General features: G+C 43.8%; 1 protein-coding gene across 1 annotated transcript in view; it reads left to right on the forward strand.

Annotated features, from left to right (window-relative positions):
* Nucleotides 1-20,983, forward strand: part of cwc27 (CWC27 spliceosome associated cyclophilin) — a 49,793-nt gene that overhangs the window by 21,258 nt on the left and 7,552 nt on the right. Inside the window, exons 11-13 of the mRNA XM_053241105.1 lie at nt 7,373-7,470; nt 16,884-16,993; nt 17,260-17,366. Of these exons, the coding sequence (XP_053097080.1) occupies nt 7,373-7,470; nt 16,884-16,993; nt 17,260-17,366 (315 nt within the window). The remainder of the gene's footprint in view (nt 1-7,372; nt 7,471-16,883; nt 16,994-17,259; nt 17,367-20,983) is intronic.

Raw genomic sequence — 20,983 nt, forward strand, 5'->3', positions numbered from 1 at the left:
ACGTTTAGCTTCTTCACCCAACGTTTTTCTGCGTCTCTGGATGAGGAAGCTGTTGGACTTCACCTGAGGAACAAAAGAATATTTCATGTTGAAGATCTCACTGCTTTAGGGAGGAATTTGTTAAACCCCGAGGAGAGAATGAGCAGGTGTTCTCTCTCTCTCTCTCTCTCTCTCTCTCTCCCACCTCCCCTTCATTTCTGCTTTTATTGGCACGGAGGCCAGGTACCCATTGTTTTGCTGTTGCCGTGGATACGCCGTCCTTGTTTTGTAAATGGTAGCGTGTCGAGGCAGGCTGCTATCACTGAGGTGTGTCTACACGTAATGCGTGAGTTCTTCTAAGAACAGGATGATCACGGCTTCATTTCCTCTCATTCAGTGTTTTTTTTTTTTTTTTTTAAATCAAATGGAAAGCTTAGTTGTTTATTTGGATACGATGAGCAGCTTCCTCAGGGTTGCCAGGATTTTCACTTCAGTTAATCAGAATTAAATCTAAACAATTTCTGTGAACAGGCTATGGCAAACAAAGGGAAAGTGTAAGCGCAGAAAGTGCGTCTATGATGTACAGAACCTTTCTGTTTTAGCGAGAACTGTACAGTGACTCAGGTCTGAATGCTTTTTGCGTAGGTAGACTAACTACATCGTCACGTCATGAGAACGTGTTCGAATCGACCGGCAATGCTAGCAATCATTCATTCATAGTGTGAGTATGCCGAGGAAACGGTTTAAATAAGGAAGAAAATATTACAAAAGGGCCTTTCACACCGCTTTAGCTCCAGAACTAAATGTACAGGACTAAAGTACTGGGCGATTCTGCGTGAACTATTTCCCAGTACCGTTTAAAGGGTTGCATTCGCACCGACAGCGGGCACTAGGAAGTGACGTAAGCCGGTCCTCAGCGACGTCATTTGTGCGCGGCGTTCAACAACGGAAACAAAGAAGAACAACGTAAACAACCGGAGGATGGAGGACGCTGTGATCGGAGTGTCTCGCGTCGGAGTGATCGGAGTGTCTCGCGTCCATCTATCGCTGTACTCCGTACTTGTGAAATAAGTCGACACTACAGTATGTTTACACGGCGTTTTAAATCATGGCGGGTGAGGGCGTTTTCATACGAGTTTGGCCAATCAGCGTCTACTTACGTCACGGATAGTACCAGTTGTGCTGGTTAGACCCTGCTCCGGAGTAGGAGCTCATCTGGTTCTCGAAAAAGGCAGTCGGTACTAAAATCACACCCAGTTCCGGAGGTGCGAAAACGCCAAAAAGTGGGTAGTTCCACAATTAGTTCAGGTACTATGAAAAGGTTCCTGCGGTGCGAAAGGCCCTAAAGATCGGAGAGAAAGAGGTTTATAGACTGGATCATAATGAAAAGCTGTGTTAGAAATGCGTGCGCACTACAGTGACCTCGTTTCCCTGAGAAAGAAGGAAGAAAACCTCAGTCCCTTTCCGATGGGTGTAGTTTCAGGTCATTTTGTTTAGCTTTAGAGATGTATTTGGAGTAGAAATTTTGCTGAGACCTGGCAACCCTGCTTATGAAGCTGCATTTGAGGCGTGACATGGAACAATCTAACACTAGTAATTTTGCAGTGTGTGACGCTCTCGTGGCGGTGAATCAGCGCGTCGTGTAGGTGCTCATTTATTCCAGTAAACTCCCCGGAACAAAAATAAGTCGCGTTGTCATTTCTTTGCTAATTCTTGGTTTCAGCTTCACCGGCTTTAATAACAGTACTGATCCCTAAACGCCAGGGACGTAACATTACGCTAAGCTACGTTCGTCCACAGCCCATCGGCGCTGAACAGCATGACGCTGTGATTGGTGGATTTCCTGTCACTGGAACGTTGAACCTTGTTTGGTGCAGGACGATGAGAGTTTTTCTTTCGTTAGCTTGATATTTTGCAGATTTAAACACCTGCTCTCAGGTATCCTGCTCCTGCTCCTATTCACCGTACAGCAACGTTAGCATTTATTTTATAGTCCAGACTCCAGAGCTTGATGAAGATGTGTAGGTCTTTGTACAGTGAATTCTCACGGACGCTGCAGCAGGAAATAAGAACAAATGAAAAATTAAGACCAGTATTTAAAAATCTTGCAATATATTGTACAGCTTCAGAGCAAGATAAAATGTTTCTATAAAATAAACCTTATAAAAAATATTGTTTCTAGATCTCAATGCACACAACTTTTAAAAACAAAAACTGAAATACATTTTTATTCCGATTTTCCCCCCAGTAAACAATAGAAATGAGTCAGAAGTGTGTATAGAAACATTAAAAATTGGTTTAGTGACCATTTGTTGCCATTTTTTATAATAAAAAATTAGAGATTGCACCAGTCCAATACCCAGGATCAGCATCAGGTCCATACCAGCGAAAAAAAAAAAAAAAGAAAAGAAAAGGATTGGACACCAAGGGGAAAAAAAAACCCTCTAAAATTGATCCAATCTTGTAACAAATGGAAAAGATAGAAATTGGATTTAGAAAAGAAATGTTGAGTTATAAAGAGATTTATTTCATTCATTTCTTAGTTCTGATTTTTTTTAATTATACTGTTTCTCTATTTTTAAGAGCTTCATTTAAAAAATCATTTTGACGCTTATTAGTTTTTGAAGAAAGTATATTGGATGGGTATCAGCTGATACTCAGGGTTTCAGTATCAGTATCGGTACTGGAAAAGATAAAAAGATATCGTACCATCTCTAATACAAAAAAAAGAAAAAAAGAGAAAGAACAAGCTTTATGAGAACCAACAAGGCACGTCCATTAAAGCATCTCGCTAAATCCTGACCAATCACAAGAAACCCCCACGTGTGAAGTGAAACAAACCAAAAGTGAGTGAACGTACGATGTCATAAAACATCAGAAATGTGTGCAAACACGCCGGATGTACAGACGTCAGAGAGAGAGAGAGAGAGAGTGTCTGAAGCCGCGCTGATCCTTCTCTCTGTCTCCATCACCTCCACCTTCTCTCTCCAAACTAACCAGGAAATGACATCGTGAGCTTGAAGCAGGATGGACGCCTCGAGAAGCTTCAGCAGTGAAGCATCTTTTCTGAAGAGAAGAGGACCTTCTGGAGTTCTGTATTACGTTTGTGCAGCGACCATCCATCAGCTTCTGGCTGTAGTTTCAGCTCTGCGTGAAGATAAAAAGTGCTTGTAGTCGCTCAGTACAGCGTTCCTGTCAGCTCTGTTAAACATCTCTGCTCCTGTAGCGCCGTTTCCCCTGCCGAGGCCCTGGAGAGCCGGGGACAGGGTGCTCGGGGTCCGGCAAACTCCAGCAGGAGCAACATCAAAGACCTGCAGGCGCGTGTGTGTGTGTGTGTGTGTGTGTGTGTGTGTGTCAGCTCAAAAGAAGCAGATGGGATGAACAAAGATGGTCATTGTTAGTGCACGTCTCTGGTGTGTTTCTGGGCTCAGATCCTGAACTCGGCAGCTTTACCTGCACTGTGTAGTCGTGTTTAAACCCGAAACCCAAACACAGCCATCAGATCCCGAGTGAACGTTATTACTATTATTATTATTATTATTATTATTATTATTATTATTATTATTATTATTCCCAAATATTAGAATGTTAGAGGTTTATTATTTTCCTCTAACTGCACGTCTCCAAGCGATTTATTCCTCTTACACCACAGCAGTTTACCAACGATTATAATTTTTAATTCATTAAAGAATGACACATCGTACTCTTTACGTTATAGCAGCTATAAACAGTCGTTCCCTCACCAGCCTCCGTCTCTCTCTCTCTCTCTCTCTCTCTCTCTCTCTCTTGAAGTTAATTAGTTAATCGCAGCTTGTCGTGTTACCGAGAAATTGCAAAGAAGCGTAAACTCCTCTGTCCTGAAGATGTCAGAAAACTTACAGCATTACCTCTGACACTGGAGACTCCTTCCATGAGTGTTGAACAAATTACACAAAACGTCACCACGTCAACGATTACGCACGTTTTTTAATCCGTTTGGTTAAGTCCCTGTGAATGAGCTGTTACTATAGAAACGATAATGTATTAGACTACTGTCAGAGCTGCTGTTATAGAAAATTAATCAACACCTTCTGACCAATCAGAATCCAGGATTCAGCATGAAGTGCTGTTGATGAAAACTTAAATAATGACGGGGGGGAAAGGCGTAAAAAAGTCGCAAATGGTCGATTTGAGCAAAAGGGAAACTCATCTGCGGCGTCTTACTTATAAAGGCAACTACACAAGAAAATTTTTTATTTTTAGAAAAAGAGAAATTAAGGGAATTTAATGAAAAAAAGTCCTTTAGTTGACTAAAATTACCGTGTATATTTTGGAAATGTAGAAATGAGCATTAGCTATAAACTTCAGTTACTGGTTAGCTGCGGGATCTTTGTAGCTCCAGAACCAAACAAACAAACAAACAATTTTTACTCTCTGAACATGTTCCAGCTTCTCGATTACATTCGGGTTAAAGTCGCTGTGAACAGAACGGTTCCACTAAAACTCCCACGCCAGCGTTATTCGGTGCAGATCGACGACGCAGATCTTCTCCATGCTCAGTAAAAGAGAACACAGTAGAACGTAGAACGAGTTTTAGAGATTATTTCTATCAGAACAGTGAATCGAGAACACGAGGACGCCGTGCCAACGTCTCCAGAGCCGAACTCGCACCCGTTCCAGCTCAACCTCTTGTGTTGCAATTAACGGTTAGTGAGTGTTCACATAAAACGAACAAGCACCTCAGGCGGAGAACCCAATCTCCCGCTCTCGCTTTGTGTCGGGGGCTAATATGTACATTAAAAGTACGAATCGCTGTAATAAATCCGCTGGCGCCTTATTAGAGCGAGTGTTCTGCGTGGCTTCCAGGCAGACCGGGGTTCTGGCACGGGTATCAAGGATGCTGTGGCTAGAGCCGTAAAACTCGAGCTGAGAACATCTCGCGTCTTTTAGAGAGGAAAAAAAATGAGCAAGAAAAATAAAAAGATGTAAAGAAGGGAAAGTTCTCTAAAACGTTTAGCAGTGTTGTAGCAGTTACAACGAGTTGCGTTTTGTCGGTGTCTAAAAACCGTGTTCTGACATTACTGCACAGGAGAAAGGAGAGAACCTGAGGCAGGAGTGAGTTGTTCTGTCAGAGGTGTGACGGATCTCCGAGCACCGAGCCAACACATCCGTCACCACACAATAACAATATTGTTACAGCGCTGATATACGAGCTATAATAACAAACAACACTTTATCAGATTTGCTTTCACCTGTCTCACACTCGAGGTAATAAACCTCCGGGGAGAGAGAGAGAGAGAGCGAGAGAAAAGAGAGAGAGAGCTCAGTGTTCTCATTGTTCTCAGAGACACGCCTGTCCTCACGCGGAACCACATTAAAGCAAAGCACAGAGACAGGAACTGGCAGCTTCCCAGACGAAACCACTGAACAGCTGATGAGCAGGAGGAGACACACACACACACACACACACACACTCTTCCTGGGTGTGAAGGTCCTCACCGGAACCGGGCCAACCACACAGAGCCTGACTGACGTCATAAAGTCCTAATGCACAACCCATCATCTTTAACCTTAAGAGTTCTTCTTCTCCTCAAAGCGTTCTGCTTAGAACCTTTCCTGAAAGGAGAATCTCTGCTTTTAGGTTCTGCATACGATATTTACAGGACAAACCAAAGAACCCTGTGATTGCAACCATAAAGTTGCATCATTTACTCCACTATTATTCCGGGAGAAGCATTCCTCAAGGGTTCTACTTTTCTAAAGTGGAACCTAGTTTTGAGAGATAGACTTATGTAGGGTTCTACAGAGAACCTTTAAGTGGGACAAACTGAAGAAGCCTTTAGGGTGTGCAATTTATTCCGCTATTTTCTTAAAAGTGTACTTAATCAAATTCTGGGACGATGGCATGCTCTTCGAAATGTTCCTCGAGGGTTCTTTGGGCTGTTAAGTGTTCTAGCTTTCTAAAGAGAATACTTGTAACTGATAGGGAATCACTCTGTCGTATGGTTCTACGTAGAACCTTCAGAAGGGACAAACTGAAGAAGAACTCTTCAGTGTGCTTAATTTACCCCTGTTTTTTTTTTTGTTTTTTTCCTGAAAGTGTATTTAATAATCAGATTCTGGGACGAATCATTCCTAGATAAATTGTTCCTCAAGGGTTGTTTGGATTTGTTAATGGTTCTTGGCTTCCTAAAATAGTTCTGCTTAGAGCCTTTTCTGGACCCTTTTTTCCCCTGTAGTATACTTAGCAATCAAACTCCAGGAGCACTTGACCCCTTGAGAACCCTTTTTTCTGAAAATGTGATGAGCTCCTAGAGTTTGATTAGTAAATATAGTATAGTATTAGTAACATTTTCAGAAAAAGGGTTCCTCAGGGGTTCTTTGAATAGTTATGGGATCTAGGTTTCTAAAAGTGTTCTACTTGGAACCTTTTCTGAAAGGGAGAAAAAACTCCTAGAACCTTAAAGGGTTATCTCAGAAGGTTGAAATGAAGAACCTTTAGGGTTCTTAATTCACCCTCCTTTTTTTTTTTTTTAATAATCAGATCCTGAGCCACCACCACGTTGTTTATTTGGATTGGTTAATGGTTCTTGGCTTCCTTAAAGAGTTCTCCATGGAACCTTTTCTGAATGTGTTTTTCCCATAAAGTATATTTAGCAATAAACTTTACTCTCTTTCTTAAAAGTATACTTACTAATCAAACTCTAGGAGCACATCACATTTTCAGAAAAAAGGGTTCCTCACGGGTTCTTTGCATGGTTTAGGGAGGTAGCTTTCTAAAGGTGTCCTTTTCTGTAAGGAGAAACTCTGTTGTAGGGTCTTACATAGAACCTCAGCCTGTTACCTCAGAGAGAACAGCTGAAGAACCCTTTAGAGGTTTGATTTACCCCATTTTGTTCCTAGGAGAACCTTTCCTTAATGGTCCTAAACTTCTAAAAGAGTTCCATAAGGAACCTTCACCGTCCTACACAGGAACTCTATAGGGTTCTTTGGATAGTTGAGGCTTCTTAGAGTTCTATTAGAACCTTTTCTGAAAGGAAGAGCTCAGTTGTAGGGTTCTCTAACTCAGCAGCAGGGGGCGTGGCCTAAAGTCCGAAGGCGGAGCTTGCATGTCAGAAGTCATTTGGTTGATTAAATAAAGTGCAGGTTTGATCTGGAGCTCGTTAAAGGGGAATTATATGCATTTTTTAAATTAAACCAAACAAAAGTTATTTCCTTATTTTACGCTTTGCTGATTATTTTCCCTCGTTTTTGCACTTTAGTGAAAAGTTATTTAATTTGATGCAGTGGGTGAAAATGTCTAGTGATATTTGGTTGTTTTTCAGAGAATGCTGTAAGCTTGTGCTTTTTACCTTGTTACTTTTTGTCAGAAAATCGAGGCTCAGCTGTAGTTTTGTTTTTCTCTCCATCGCAGCGATGAACTCCGTAAAGAAGCTCGTCAGCTGAAGAAGGAACTCCTCGCGATCAAGCAACGAAAGGAGGAGAGGATGAAGCCGGAGGAGGACAGCGCAGGTAACGGTTAATAAATAATAATAATAATAATAATAATAATAATCCAGTTTTCACATCGAAATATCTCACAAAATGCAACGAGGTTTTCATCAGCGAGTAAAAACGAGAAGAAAGCTTCAGAGCCAGCGAGACTACTGAACAAACTGCTGAGAAAAAACGTGATTTTTGTGCTTGACTTTGAAAAGATTGTAAAGGAAATAAACTCCAGTGTGTTGTGTGATAAGCAGGAGAAATACTTTAGTACATTACAGTCTGGTGTTTATTTAAAAACCAATTAAAATACAAAAAAACTGTATTTGTGTTTTGAAAAGTGAATATTTTTTCATACATAATGAAATCTTTTAGTGCCTAAAACTGCTCATCTTAATACAGACCAAAACTACTAATAACCAGATGACGAGAATTATTATTTATTTTCACAAAAGATTAAAATTAAATTAAAATTAGCCGATAAAATGAAACTCTGCACTCGTACAGCGTTCTCGTCTCAGCGCTGAGGAAACAGAAACTCTGCTGTTTTTCTAAATCAGGCCCTGTGTTTAGGGGTTAGGAATAGCTAAATCTGCTCGTGTGTGTGTGTGTGTGTGTGTGTGTGTGTGTGTGTGTGTGTGTGTGTGTTCTGAAGCTCAGCCAGGCTAAATGTGGTGTTCTCAGTGTGTGACCAGGCAGGTTTTTTTTTTGGTGTTGCTTCTCTGGTGTTTGTCAGCTGATGATGAAACGTGTTCCTGCTCTCTCACTCAAACCTCATAAACACACACACACACACACACACACTAACACTCCCGCCACCAAACACACTCGTGTTCCACATGTACAGCACACAGAACCGCTTAAACCCCATCCCGCAGCGTCGGCGTGACTCCGCGCCTCTCGGGTGTTTCGTCTCCGGCTGCTTCAGTAGAAGCGCAGTGTGTGCGCATGGACACTCGCTGTCGTTTACTCACAGATGTGCACTTGTTGCTATAGTAACAACGCAGGTACGTCACTTTCCCTGACCTGCGTCTTTTGATGTCAGGAAGCACCACACGCCAATCAACAGGGAAAAATCTGATTTAAATCAGTCAGTTCCAGTAATGAACACACACATGTGGCTGAAATTAAAGTCTTTTAACTTAGATTTTATTTGTGTTTTATTTTGTTTATTTACTTGTTATTGATTTGGTTTTATTTGGATTTTTTTTTCTATTTGTTAGTTAGGTTTTTCTTTTATTTTTGTTTTATTTATTTTGTTTTATGATTGTGATTTGTTTTTTGTTTTGTTTCTTTTTTATATTTGTAATTTTTGTTTTCTTTATGTTTTAATTTATTATGTTTGAATTTTTTCCTATTAATATTAGAGCAGGAAGCATCCAGGAAGTGCTGTGCAGCGAGAGAGAGACAGATACAGCGGGAGAGACAGAGAGAGAGAGAGAGAGAGAGAGAGAGAGACAGAGAGACAGACAGACAGATACCGAGGAAGAGATACAAAGACCAATAGAGAGAGAGAGAGACAGAAAGTCAGACAGACAGAGAGAGAGACAGAGAGAGAGACAGACAGAGACAGAGAGAGACAGACAGAGAGAGAGACAGACAGAGACAGAGGGAGTGAGAGACAGAGAGAGTAAGCGAGACCGAGAGAGAGACAGTCAGAGACAGAGACCAATAGAGAGAGAGACAGACAGAAAGTCAGACAGAGAGACAGACAGAGACAGACAGAGACAGACGAAGTGAGAGACAGACAGAGGGAGTGAGAGACAGAGACAGACAGACAGAGAGAGACAGACAGACAGAGAGACAGAGGCAGAGGGAGTGAGAGACAGACAGACAGACAGAGAGGGAGTGAGAGACAGAGAGAGACAGACAGAGACAGAGACCAATAGAGAGAGAGACGGACAGAAAGTCAGACAGAGAGAGAGAGAGAGAGAGAGAGACAGACAGATACAGAGGAAGAGAGACAGAGACCAATAGAGAGAGAGAGAGACAGACAGAAAGTCAGACAGACAGAGAGAGAGACAGAGAGACAGACAGAGACAGAGGGAGTGAGAGACAAACAGAGAGAGAGAGCGAGACAGAGAGAGAGACAGACAGAGACAGAGACCAATAGAGAGAGAGACGGACGGAAAGTCAGACAGAGAGACAGACAGAGACAGAGAAACACAGACAGACAGAGAGAGAGAGAGGGAGTGAGAGACAGAAAGAGACAGACAGAGACTAATAGAGAGACAGACAGAGAGAGAGACAGACAGAGACAGAGAGAGACAGACAGAGAGAGAGACAGACAGAGAGAGAGACAGACAGAGACAGAGAGAGACAGACAGAGAGAGAGACAGACAGAAAGTCAGACAGAGACAGAGGGAGTGAGAGACAAACAGAGAGAGAGAGCGAGACCGAGAGAGAGACAGACAGAGACAGAGACCAATAGAGAGAGAGACGGACAGAAAGAGACAGAAAGAGACAGAAAGAGACAGAGAGAGACAGAGAGAGACAGAGAGAGACAGAGTGTAGTGGCTGTGGTTACTCTGTGATGAACATGAGCAGGGTTGTAGGTTGTAGGTTGTAGGTGTTTGTGTGTAATGGATCGTGTGTTGAGGAAATAATGATCCTGTTATCGTGTCTCTAATGTGTATGCTATTTATTTATTTATTTATTTATTTATTTATTTATTGATTTATTTATTGTGAACAGTTCTGTTCATTCTTTAACTCAAATCTGCTGCTTCTCTTCCATCCTTCTCTTAACTGTAAAGTGTGTTAACTTTACGCTAACGTTTCGTTGACGTTGTGTACATTCCTGTGGCAGAGCGGAGTCGTGGACGTGTTTATAATATTGAAGAAATCTTTAATAAAAATATAAAATGAAATTTTTCCATGTCTTTATGTTGAGGTATGGAATGTTTAAGCGTTTAGGTTTTTTAAAAAATAATTTATATATATATATTTATCCGGAAGGTTCTTGTGGTGGACGCGTGAATCGGGTCGTGCCAACATGAAAACCAGGCGCGGCGATATTTCTGTATTTATTTCATTATTTAGAAGAATGAAATTACAGCGGGAGGAATTCGGCTCGCTCGTGTGCTGGTGTTTGGGTTGGACGTCGGACGCTGGATGTTGGACGTCGTCTCGTCCACGACCACCACCGCACCAGGAGAGGAGGTCACGGGCCGTTTGGACGAGGCGCTTTTACCCGCGTGTGTGTGTGTGTGTGTGTGTGTGTGTGTGCGCGCGCTGGCAACTTCTGAGAAAATACCACAGAAAAAAACAAGCAATTGAAGGGATAAGCACTGGAGCTCCAAAAACGAATTTAAATTCAATCTGAGATAACTTTGCTTATCGAGGAATCTAAGACACACAGAGAGAGAGAGAGAGTGAGAGAGAGAGAGGGAGGGAGAGAGAGAGAGAGAGAGAGAGAGAGAGAGAGAGAGAGAGAGAGAGCGGCGTGGAATAAAACAAAACGCAAATGTTTGGAAAGTGTTATTTTTATGGTTATTAGCGCATGCTGGTGGTTCTCTCATGCCACATCCATCAATCTTACATTTTCAACAGCTCAAAGTGTTTTATTCTCTGTTTTTCATCACGGAATAAAAAAACAGTCTGTTGAGTAGTTTCCAGGTTTAAATCTGGTTTTCCTGGTGTTCAGTCTCGATCTCTGAGCTCGTCACTAAAGCAAACAGATTCCTGCTAATAAAGTCACCTCGCTCGCTCCAGCATCTGGTGTCTTGCTTGAGGAAGAAGCCAATTGTCTCTTCAGAAACGGACCAGCCCGGAGACGTGTTATTTTTTTCCCCCTTTTCTTTTAAAGAGACGTTTGTACCTATTTTTTGGGATGGAGTTATTATTTTCGACAGGCATCTCTTCAATTTTCAGGACATAAATTATAGCATGTTTGTCCGCTCTGGTTTTCTCTTTCTTGGCTCAGCCGTCGTGTGTAAGAGCCAAAAATAAGACATGCTAAAAAACGCTGTCCGCTTCTATACCCGCCCTAATTGATGTGGCAGCGTTCTTTTTACCGCTCCGAGTTATTTATATGGATTATGCTTCCGTGCAGGAGGGGGCGTTTATTTCAGCGGCGCCTTGTCCGTCAAAGCCGCCGATGTGGAAAGACAATAGTACAGAGATTTTTTGAATCTTCCAGCGTTTCAGTGGAATTGATACTAAAAGCAGCTCTGCAGTGTTTCTGTGATGATCTGCAGACCACAGATCTGTTTCTTACACCACAGTGCTGCTGAGTTCTGGATCCTGATTGGTCAGAAGGTGTTGATTAATTCTCTAGAACAGCGGCTCTGACAGTAGCGCAGGTTTATATTAATGCGCTCGCTCTGATACGTTACCGTTTCTATAGCAACAGCTCGTTCACAGGGACGTGTACAGCGGCGGCTCCACTGATAATAAACAGATTTTACTGTAAGGAGACGTTTATGTAACATTGATGGAAGGAGTCTCCAGTACCAGAGGTAAAGCTGTAACTGTAAGTTTTCTGACGTCTTCAGGACAGAGGAGTTTACGCTTCTTTGCGGTTTCTCACTAACATGCGGAAGAAGCTGCGTTTATTTGTCTTATTGACTAGAAGAGAGAGAATAAAGAGAGAGAATAAAGAGGCTGGTGAGGGAACGAGTGTTTATAGCTGCTGTAACGTAAGTGACAACAGGAACGAACTCATTTCACAGACATTAAATGTAACTAGAAACAGACAGAGAGTGTAATTGTTGGTGAGTTGCTGTGGTGTAAGAGGAATAAAACACTTGGGGACGTGCTGTTAGAGGAAAATAATCAACTTCGAGGTGATAACAGTGACTCCGCTTCATCACACCACATTCTTGTGTTTTTAAATCTAAAACAGAATGTTGTGTTTTATTTATTTATTTTTTCTGATAACTGTTAAGCTCTTTTAGTTAAAAGACTGAGAGCAGTATTTGTTCATATCTCAGTTTTAGCCAGAATATTAGTATTAATATTGAATGTCAGTGCTCCATGTACAGAGCTGTAACCCCGCTGAGACAGTGGAAATGGTTCAGTCCTCTCAGGTGTAGATCTCTGAAGCGTTTAATGCCGGCGCTGAGCGATGAGAAACGCTTTACTGCAGCTCCTGATCCTCCTGAGACTGATAACATCTCACCACCTTTTAACGCTTAAAAAAATAAAAGTGATGACTGACACGAATGGAAAAAAAATAAACCTCCTTCCAAACGATGAGGCGTTTGTCGTCCACAACAAGCTGGCGGTTGCTACAACACGAGGTGGTGATTTGTAGCGTGTCTGTTTGCTGGAGTGACAGGAGGAGGGAGGAGCGCTGCTGTCAGAGCGGAGATACGGAGGAGGCAGTCGTGCAGCTGCAGCAGAGAACTGAAACGGCTCCTGACTTATCCCCAGGCCGCGGTTCCTCTCGCGCAACACGCCGCGCCGCCTTTCCTCTCGTGCGACACGCCGCGCCGCCTTTCCTCTCTCACAACACGCCGCCTTTCCTCTCGCGCATCCCGCCGCGTTTCCTCTCGCGCGACACGCCGCGCCGCCTTTCCTCTCGCGCGACACGCCGCGCCGCCTTTCCTCTCGCGCGTCACACCGCGTTTCCTCTCTCACAACACGCCGCCTTTCCTCTCGCGCATCCCGCCGCGTTTCCTCTCGCGCGACACGCCGCGCCGCCTTTCCTCTCGCGCGACACGCCGCGCCGCCTTTCCTCTCGCGCGACACGCCGCGCCGCCTTTCCTCTCGCGCGTCACACCGCGTTTCCTCTCTCACAACACGCCGCGTTTCCTCTCGCGCGACACGCCGCGCCGCCTTTCCTCTCGCGCGACACGCCGCGCCGCCTTTCCTCTCGCGCGACACGCCGCGCCGCCTTTCCTCTCTCGCAACAGGCCACGTTTCCTCTCGCACGCCGCGCCGCCTTTCCTCTCGCGCGTCACGCCGCCTTTCCTCTCGCGCGTCACGCCGCCTTTCCTCTCGCGCGTCCTGCCGCGTTTCCTCTCGCGCGTCCTGCCACGTTTCCTCTCGCGCGTCACGCCGCCTTTCCTCTCGCGCAACACGCCGCGTTTCCTCTCGCGCATCCTGCCACGTTTCCTCTCGCGCGTCCGTTACTATAGAAACGGTAACGTATCAGAGCGAGTGCATTAATATAAACCTGCGCTACTGTCAGAGCTGCTGTTATAGAGAACTAATCAACACCTTCTGACCAATCAGGATCCAGAATTAGATGAAACTCAAACTCATTTTATCTCTGTCGTTTTGTGTGTTTATACAGACGTGTGTTCTGTATTATGTACAGAAGTAAAAAGCAGTTTTTTTTATTTTCTATCTGCGTGTTTTTCTGTTCCGTTTGTTTATTTTTCTATTAGCTCACAGCAGAGACGAAACATTTCTCAAACTCCAGCCAGTGGCTTTCACACCAGCACGTCTTCTCTCCCTCTCTCCCACTCTCTCCCTCTTTCCCTCTCTCTTTCCCTCTCTCTCTCTCTCCCTCTCTCTCCCTCTCCCTCCCTCTCTCTTTCCCTCTCTCTCTCTCCCTCCCTCTCTCTCTCTCCCTCTCCCTCCCTCTCTCTCTCTCTCTCTCTCTCTCCCTCTCTCTCTCTCTCTCCCTCTCTCCCTCTCTCTCTCCCTCTCTCTCTCCCTCTCTCCCTCTCCCTCTCCCTCTCTCTCTCTGTCTCCCTCTCCCTCTCTCTTTCCCTCTCTCTCTCTCTCTCCCTCTCTCTTTCCCTCTCTCTCTCTCTCTCCCTCTCTCTCTCTCTCCCTCTCTCCCTCTCCCTCTCTCTCTCTCCCTCTCCCTCTCCCTCTCCCTCTCTCTCTCTCTCTCTCTGGCCCCCCTCCCTCTCTCTTTCCCTCTCTCTCTCTCTCTCCCTCTCTCTTTCCCTTTCTCTCTCTCTCTCTCTCTCTCTCTCTCCCTCTCCCTCTCTCTGTGGCTGAAAAACAAATTTCCATCCTCTCGTCCTTGTGCTTTTCAGCGTGACATAAATATGAAAAACAAACAAGCGTTCCCTTTTGAGGAGTAAAAAGCGGCAGCGCTGAGGTGAAATAAATCAGTGCTGGCGGCGTGTGTGTGTGTGTGTGTGTGTGTGTGTGTGTGTGTGTGTGTGTGTGTGTGTGTGTGTGTGTGTGACCTGACAGAAGCAGGTGAGCTGTGTGCTGCAGGTGTAGTGGAAAAGCGGCGCAGTGAGCACTGGGCACGCTCTGTGTGACATCAGCGCCAGCGCCGTCTGCGTGCCCACATTTACACCAGCGCATTAACGCTTCCAGACACCGGAGTCAACAGAGCGCTTCTGCCATTACTGTCTACTCCAATTCCACAGCGAGGACTGCGCAGAACCCTGTGTGTGTGTGTGTGTGTGTGTGTGTGTGTGTACACTTCAGACGCTGGGTTTTTAGTTGTTTGGTATAAAATCAGACGAGGTTTGATGTAAAAATGTTCCCTTCTTCTGACATACTGAGCTTCACGAGCACTTTCTTTACTCTTTACTCTTCTTCGGTTGTCCCTTTAGTGGGAACCCTACAGCAGTGGTTCTCTGTCTGAAAGGGTTCCAGATAGAACCATCTCACACCAGTGTGAGAACCTGTTTCTAAGAGTGTACAATTTCATCTTATAGAACAATCTAATTTCTTTTAATTCCACTTTAACCTTAATTATTCTAGAGAACTTCGAAGAGAACCCATGAAGAACTCTGGATAATTAAGGGTTCTTGGCTTCCAGAAAAAGCTTTCTGTTAGGGAAACAGGTGGAAAGGGTTCCTCCAAGGAAGAACTGCAGAGTGTAGCTAGCTAAAACAGAAGAGCTTGTTGTAGGGAACAGGGTTCTCCTTGCGCTCTGTCTCGTGGTGCTCCGTATTGGCTTGATTCGCTCATGGTGAGGAACCCGACACTTCCTCTGTGTGCATTAGACTGATTGAGCCTTTAAGAATTAAAACGGCGATGTGCGTCTTTCTGTAAAACAGCGTACAGTACTGCGTCCTGTCCTTACAGTCCAACAGGAACTCCGTCTCCGTGTCCGTGTCCGGTGTCTCCACTGTAGGACACTTCTGATGTTCTTCTGCTTCTTCTCACTTCTTCTCCCATTTCAGACCCTCAGCCCAGACGAATCATTTCCCGCAGCTCTCGTTTAGCTTCAGCTCTGCTTTTTTCAGAAACAGCGCGGTGTTGATTTGGTGAACATTTTGACGGCACTCTTCGGTTCTCCTGTTCAGCTGGACACGGTGCTGCGGATGCAGCGGTTCTGGGTGTCGGCGCCTCGTCGTCTCTCTGCTGCGTGTTACTCTGACGTGATCTCGCGCTGCGAATCTGCAGCACGTTGTTTTGAAAAGGACAGAGACGTACATTTTGGGCTGTAACTCTGACCACTTACAGTCTCGGGGTCTAAAGCTCTTTTATCTAAAGTGTGGAGAAATCTGTGGACTGAATAAAATCTTTATTCTAACAGTGACGCATGCTGTGAGATGGACATGGAGCTGACCGGCTTGTAGATGATTTAACACACAGTGTGTGACGTTAGTGAGATTACACAGTCCTGTTATGATTGTGTTCACCTGTATCTCTGATCCGCTTGCCGCCGCTCTGCTCCCGCGTCTCTGAGCTCCTCAGACCGGTCGCTGTCGGCTGTTCCACCACCTTCTCAGCTGAAGGATAAAGCAGTTCCCTTGCCGTGTCTGTGCTGAGGTTGGAACAGCCTTCCATCAGCTCGCTCTCTTACCAGCGATCTTTTAAATCCAGACTAAAAACACACTTTTACTAATGAGCATTTTAATCTGTATTTGGCATTTGTGTGTGTGTGTGTGTGTGTGTGTGTGTGTGTTAATCTGTATTTCTTTTCTTTTTCTTTCATATTTCCTTTTTTTATTTGCTTCTGTATCAACTTTTATGCTCTTCACCATGTATCTGTGGGATCTTAACTATGTACAGCACTTTGGTGAACTTCGGTTATTTGAATACGCTTTATAAATAAATTATTTCCTTGGTTTTAGTTTTCTAGTTTGTTTGGTCCTGATCTTTTAAAAAATGTATTTTATCCTCTTTTTTTTTTAATCCTGACCTTGCTAAAATCCTTTTTAACTTCTTTTTAATCTTGCTAATTCTTTTCTTTTTGATCCTGATCTTTCCAATTTCTTTGTCTTTGATCCTAAATTTTTTTTTGTCCTAACTTTGCTTTTTTTTTTTTTTTTTTTTTTTTTTCCTTTTTCTGAAATTTTGCTTTTGTCTAAAAGGCAGTGTGAGATCAAACCTGGCCTTGTTTTATCTTGTTAGTTCATTACAGATTGTGCACCACTTATCGATACCTATCATTAACCTCATTAACTTTAGTTTATTATTCAGTTATTAATCTTTTTCCAAATTTTTACCTAAAATGCTGAAACTCAGGTATTTATCTACATCGCAGAGCTCAGCGCCGAGCCAGTTTCACTCAGAATGACGTCACATTACAGAGAAAAAGTCTTGATTTCCATCTCGCATTATATTTTAAAGGTGAGAAGAAAGCGCCGAGCGAGGCCGTGTCCGAGTACCTGGAGAGCAAGAAGAAGTACGAGGAAATGAGGAAGCAAAAGCTGAAGAAGGGTTCGAGCAGAGAGGCGCAGGTGAGTTTAACATCAGTCCTGATCTGTTTCCGTCCAGCAGGTGGCGCTGCACTTTAGAGCTAATGGCCCTGTTTCTTTTACTAATTCATTCATTTTTAAAAAACTTAGCAGGATCAGTGATATTAGCTCTAATCTGCAGCGCCACCTGCTGGACTGAAATAGCATATATTTTTATAACGGAGACGTTTAAGTGATTTTTGTTCCCGTGAGTTAGCGCTGAATAAATCAGCATCTGTGTTTCTCTTCTGTTTCTCTTCTGTGTGAAGACACTCGCTCTTCTGGAGAGTTTTAAGTCCAAGCTGTCATCAGCTATTTCTGAAACCCCCGAGACGCCTGACGACGAGGAGCTGGAAGAGGACAATGATAAAGGATGGTGAGAAACAGTCCGACTTTTACTCATTTACTTTAACGAGTGTCGTCATGGTGATGTCTGTGACATCATTGGCGAGGTGAGAGCGTCTCTCATTGACACGGTTTCTAAAATGAATTGTCTCTAAATAAAAACACCAGTCCATGTGTAACAGGAAATAACAGGAAGTAGGTGTGTCTATATATGTGTGTGTGTGTGTGTGTGTGTATAAAGTATTCGAGTGCACGTATGTTAATAAGGGCAGCTTGTGTGTGGTGATGTATTATCTTGGCGTGTAATGTAGGCGTGTCTTGGAGTCCGTATATGGAAATAAGGTCAGCTTGGAGTGGGTGTGTCTGTGACTCCATATATGGAAATGAGGCCAAAAAAGGGAGCATGATCATGTCTTTGTGTCCATATATGGAAATAAGGGAAGTTTGAAGTCAGTGTGTCTTTAAGACTAAAAATGGGAATGTGGGCGTGTCTTTGAATGAAAAATATAGAATTAAGTGCCGGTTGGAGTGAGTGTGTGTTTTAGGCTGAAAATAGGAACTTGTGCTTGTCTTTGAGTCCATGTATGGAAATGAGGAGTGGGCGTGTCTTCGCGGCCATGAATGGACCCCAAACCTGTTCCAGCATGACACTGTGCACAAAGCCAGCTCCATGAAGACATGGTGTGTGAAGGTTGGAGTGGAAGAACTCGAGTGTCCTGCACAGAGCCCTGACCTCAACCCCACTGAACACCTTTGGGATGAACTGGAACACCGACTGAACCCCAGACCTCCTCGACATCCCAACATCAGCGCCTGACCTCACTAATGCTCTTGTAGCTGAATGAACACAAATCCCCACAGCCACGCTCCAACATCTAGTGGAAAGCTTCCCAGAAGAGTGGAGCTCATTATAACAGCAAACACACGGGGAATAAATCTGGAATGAGACGTTCAACACGCACACGTGAGTGACGTGATGGTCAGGGGTGCACATACTTTAGGCCATATAGTGAAAGTGTGATGGTATAAAACTTAAAACTAACTGGAAAGAAATAAACGTTGGACAGTAAATAAATTAGGTGGAGGTGGTCAGTTCCTGAATTCATGGATTTTTACATTTGAAATCCTCTGTGATGGAATATCTATTCACTAATTCACACCCGGTGCGTTTATTTTCCCGCCACACGGCTGACGTTCCACATGGAGTTGTAGTGTGTGTTTATTTGGAGTAGAGTGGTGAGATGTTCTCCTTTCAACCTGAGAGCCACATGAGGACCAGTCGCACTCCTCTCCACCATCTGCCCCTCTCTCTCTCCCTCTCTCTCTCTCCCTCTCTCTCTCCCTCTCTCTCTCTCTCTCTCTCTCTCTCCATCATTTGGCTCCAGCAGCTCTGACGCCACTGAAACAGTATGCGCTGTTTGTTTTTGCTGCACTACGTTCTCTCTCTCTCTCTCTCTCTCTCTCTCTCTCTCTCTCTCTCGTGGAGAAGGCATTCTTTCAGCTGACTTCACTGAGCAAACAGGCGACAGCAGACGGAGGGTCCAGATGGAGAGCGTCACTCTGAGAGGAACGCAGAGCTGACCGCCCTTTTTAATACGCAATTATATCTCTGAAGGATTCATCACACAACCCTCGATCCTACCTTTAATCTCGTTCTGCTTAATTCCTTAATCATCATCATCATCATCATCATCACCACACACACATGTAGATTTCCTTATGTTTTATTACAGATGAATCTCTGACATCACCACAAACAAAATGGAGGCTAAACGTATTAGGTCTATAGATAAAGGATTCTGCAAATCACAACGCGCTCCTTCTAATACGTCATCGTTTCTATAGTAACGCCTCATCTTCTCTTGTACAGCGGACGCTCCATGTAAACAGGTTTTTAAACATTGTTGATATGGTGAAGTTTTCTGTAAGGAGGTGTTTATTTATTTAGCATGTATGGAAGGAGTCTCCAGTGTCAGCGCTTTGTAGCAGTCAGAGGTAAAGCTGGAACTGTAAGTTTTCCCACATCTTCAGGAGGGAATGAGTGTTTATAGCTGCTATAACATAAGCGAGAACAGGAACTAACTCGTTTCTTTAACTATAAATGGATAAAAAAATATGATTTGACGTTTATTAATAAATAAAAATTGTAATCGTTGGTAAATTGGTGTGGTGTAAGAGGAATAAAACACCGGCACGTGCTGTTGTAGGAAAATAATCAACACACATTTGCACGTGTTTTAGTTAATTCTAAAATACAGTTTAACGATCTTGACCTGAAGCCAAAACACACGCACGCACACACACACACACACACACACACACACACACACACATGCACACACCTTGTCTCTATATATATTTCTCTTCATTCTCCTTAATTCTTGCTCACCACCCCGTTTTGTGTGTGTGTGTGCATGTGTGTGCATGTGTGTGTGCGTGTGTGTGTGAAAATACTCAGCTGCTGCTTACACACACGTGCAGGTTTGACTGGCGCAGCGCTAATGAACTTCCACACTGTTTATTTTCATAGTATCACCTACTGGTGCAGCTGCCGAACGTCCCGGTGGAGTGTGTGTGTGTGTGTGTGTGTGTGTGTGTGTGTGTGTGTGGAGACAGAGAGAGCCCCCCAACTTCCCGGCTGTCTATACACTCTGACACACATTCCTATCCATCCGCATGCTACTGCTCAGGACGACAAAAATGAAATAATTACTGTGTCTGAGCAGCAGGCAGACACACACACACACACACACACACACACACACACACACTGAGCAAATATTGAGTCTGCTGGGTCTCATTTCACACTTGGTTAAATATTAAGACTAAATACTGCATATTTTTCACTGCTCTTGATGTGTTTTGGGGCTGCTCCGCTCTGAGGGGATTGGGTTCCTGTTAAAGAAAAAAAAAAACAAGGGGCAAGTAGGAAAATTGAGTGAAATGCTGAGGAGATAATTAACACGTACTAATGTGTAATTCTCTGAACGCAGTCGAGGAGCAGGAGGTTCAGACGTACACTTTGCGTCTCCTGCCGTCTGAGATCTCTGAGGAGAAAATCGCGTGTGCATTTATCGCTTATTTACGGTATGTTTTTCAGTTTGTCGCGTTCCTCAGGCGTCGTGTAATCAGACGTTTTCCCAGAATTCACGCTGAGCCCGGTGCCGCGCTCTCAGCCCTTCCTGGTGCTCTCGTCCAGACGATTACAGGAAGCAGGCTGGCAAATCATTCACTAAAAGTGCTTTTCTTTTCTTTCTTTCTTTCTTTTCTTTTTTTTTTCTTTTACAGCGTCCTTGAGTTTGGAGCAAGGTGCTATATAAATTAAGCTTATTATTATTACAGAGCATCGAAAACGTCCTTGGAATTGTTTTTCTTATTTTTGGACCTTTAGCAAACGAGGAAGTCCACTGAGTCTCAGTCGTCGCTCTGGATACGAACGAATTTATTCGCGTCTCTTCGCAGGAGCGTTTACACAAGAACCGTGGTGTTCATGAAAATCCAGGGTTTTAGAAAGACTCGTATCCTGCGCTTCACTCCTGAGTTTGTGTAAATGTTGTGAACCTCGAATGATCGGCTTTAAAGCGTGTAGTTATGGATGAGTTCCTGTGATTTTATGTACAGATTTATGTACAGATTTATGTACAGATT

This window comes from Pangasianodon hypophthalmus, chromosome 17 (assembly GCF_027358585.1).
Source record: "Pangasianodon hypophthalmus isolate fPanHyp1 chromosome 17, fPanHyp1.pri, whole genome shotgun sequence".
Classification (NCBI taxonomy): Eukaryota; Metazoa; Chordata; class Actinopteri; order Siluriformes; family Pangasiidae; genus Pangasianodon; species Pangasianodon hypophthalmus.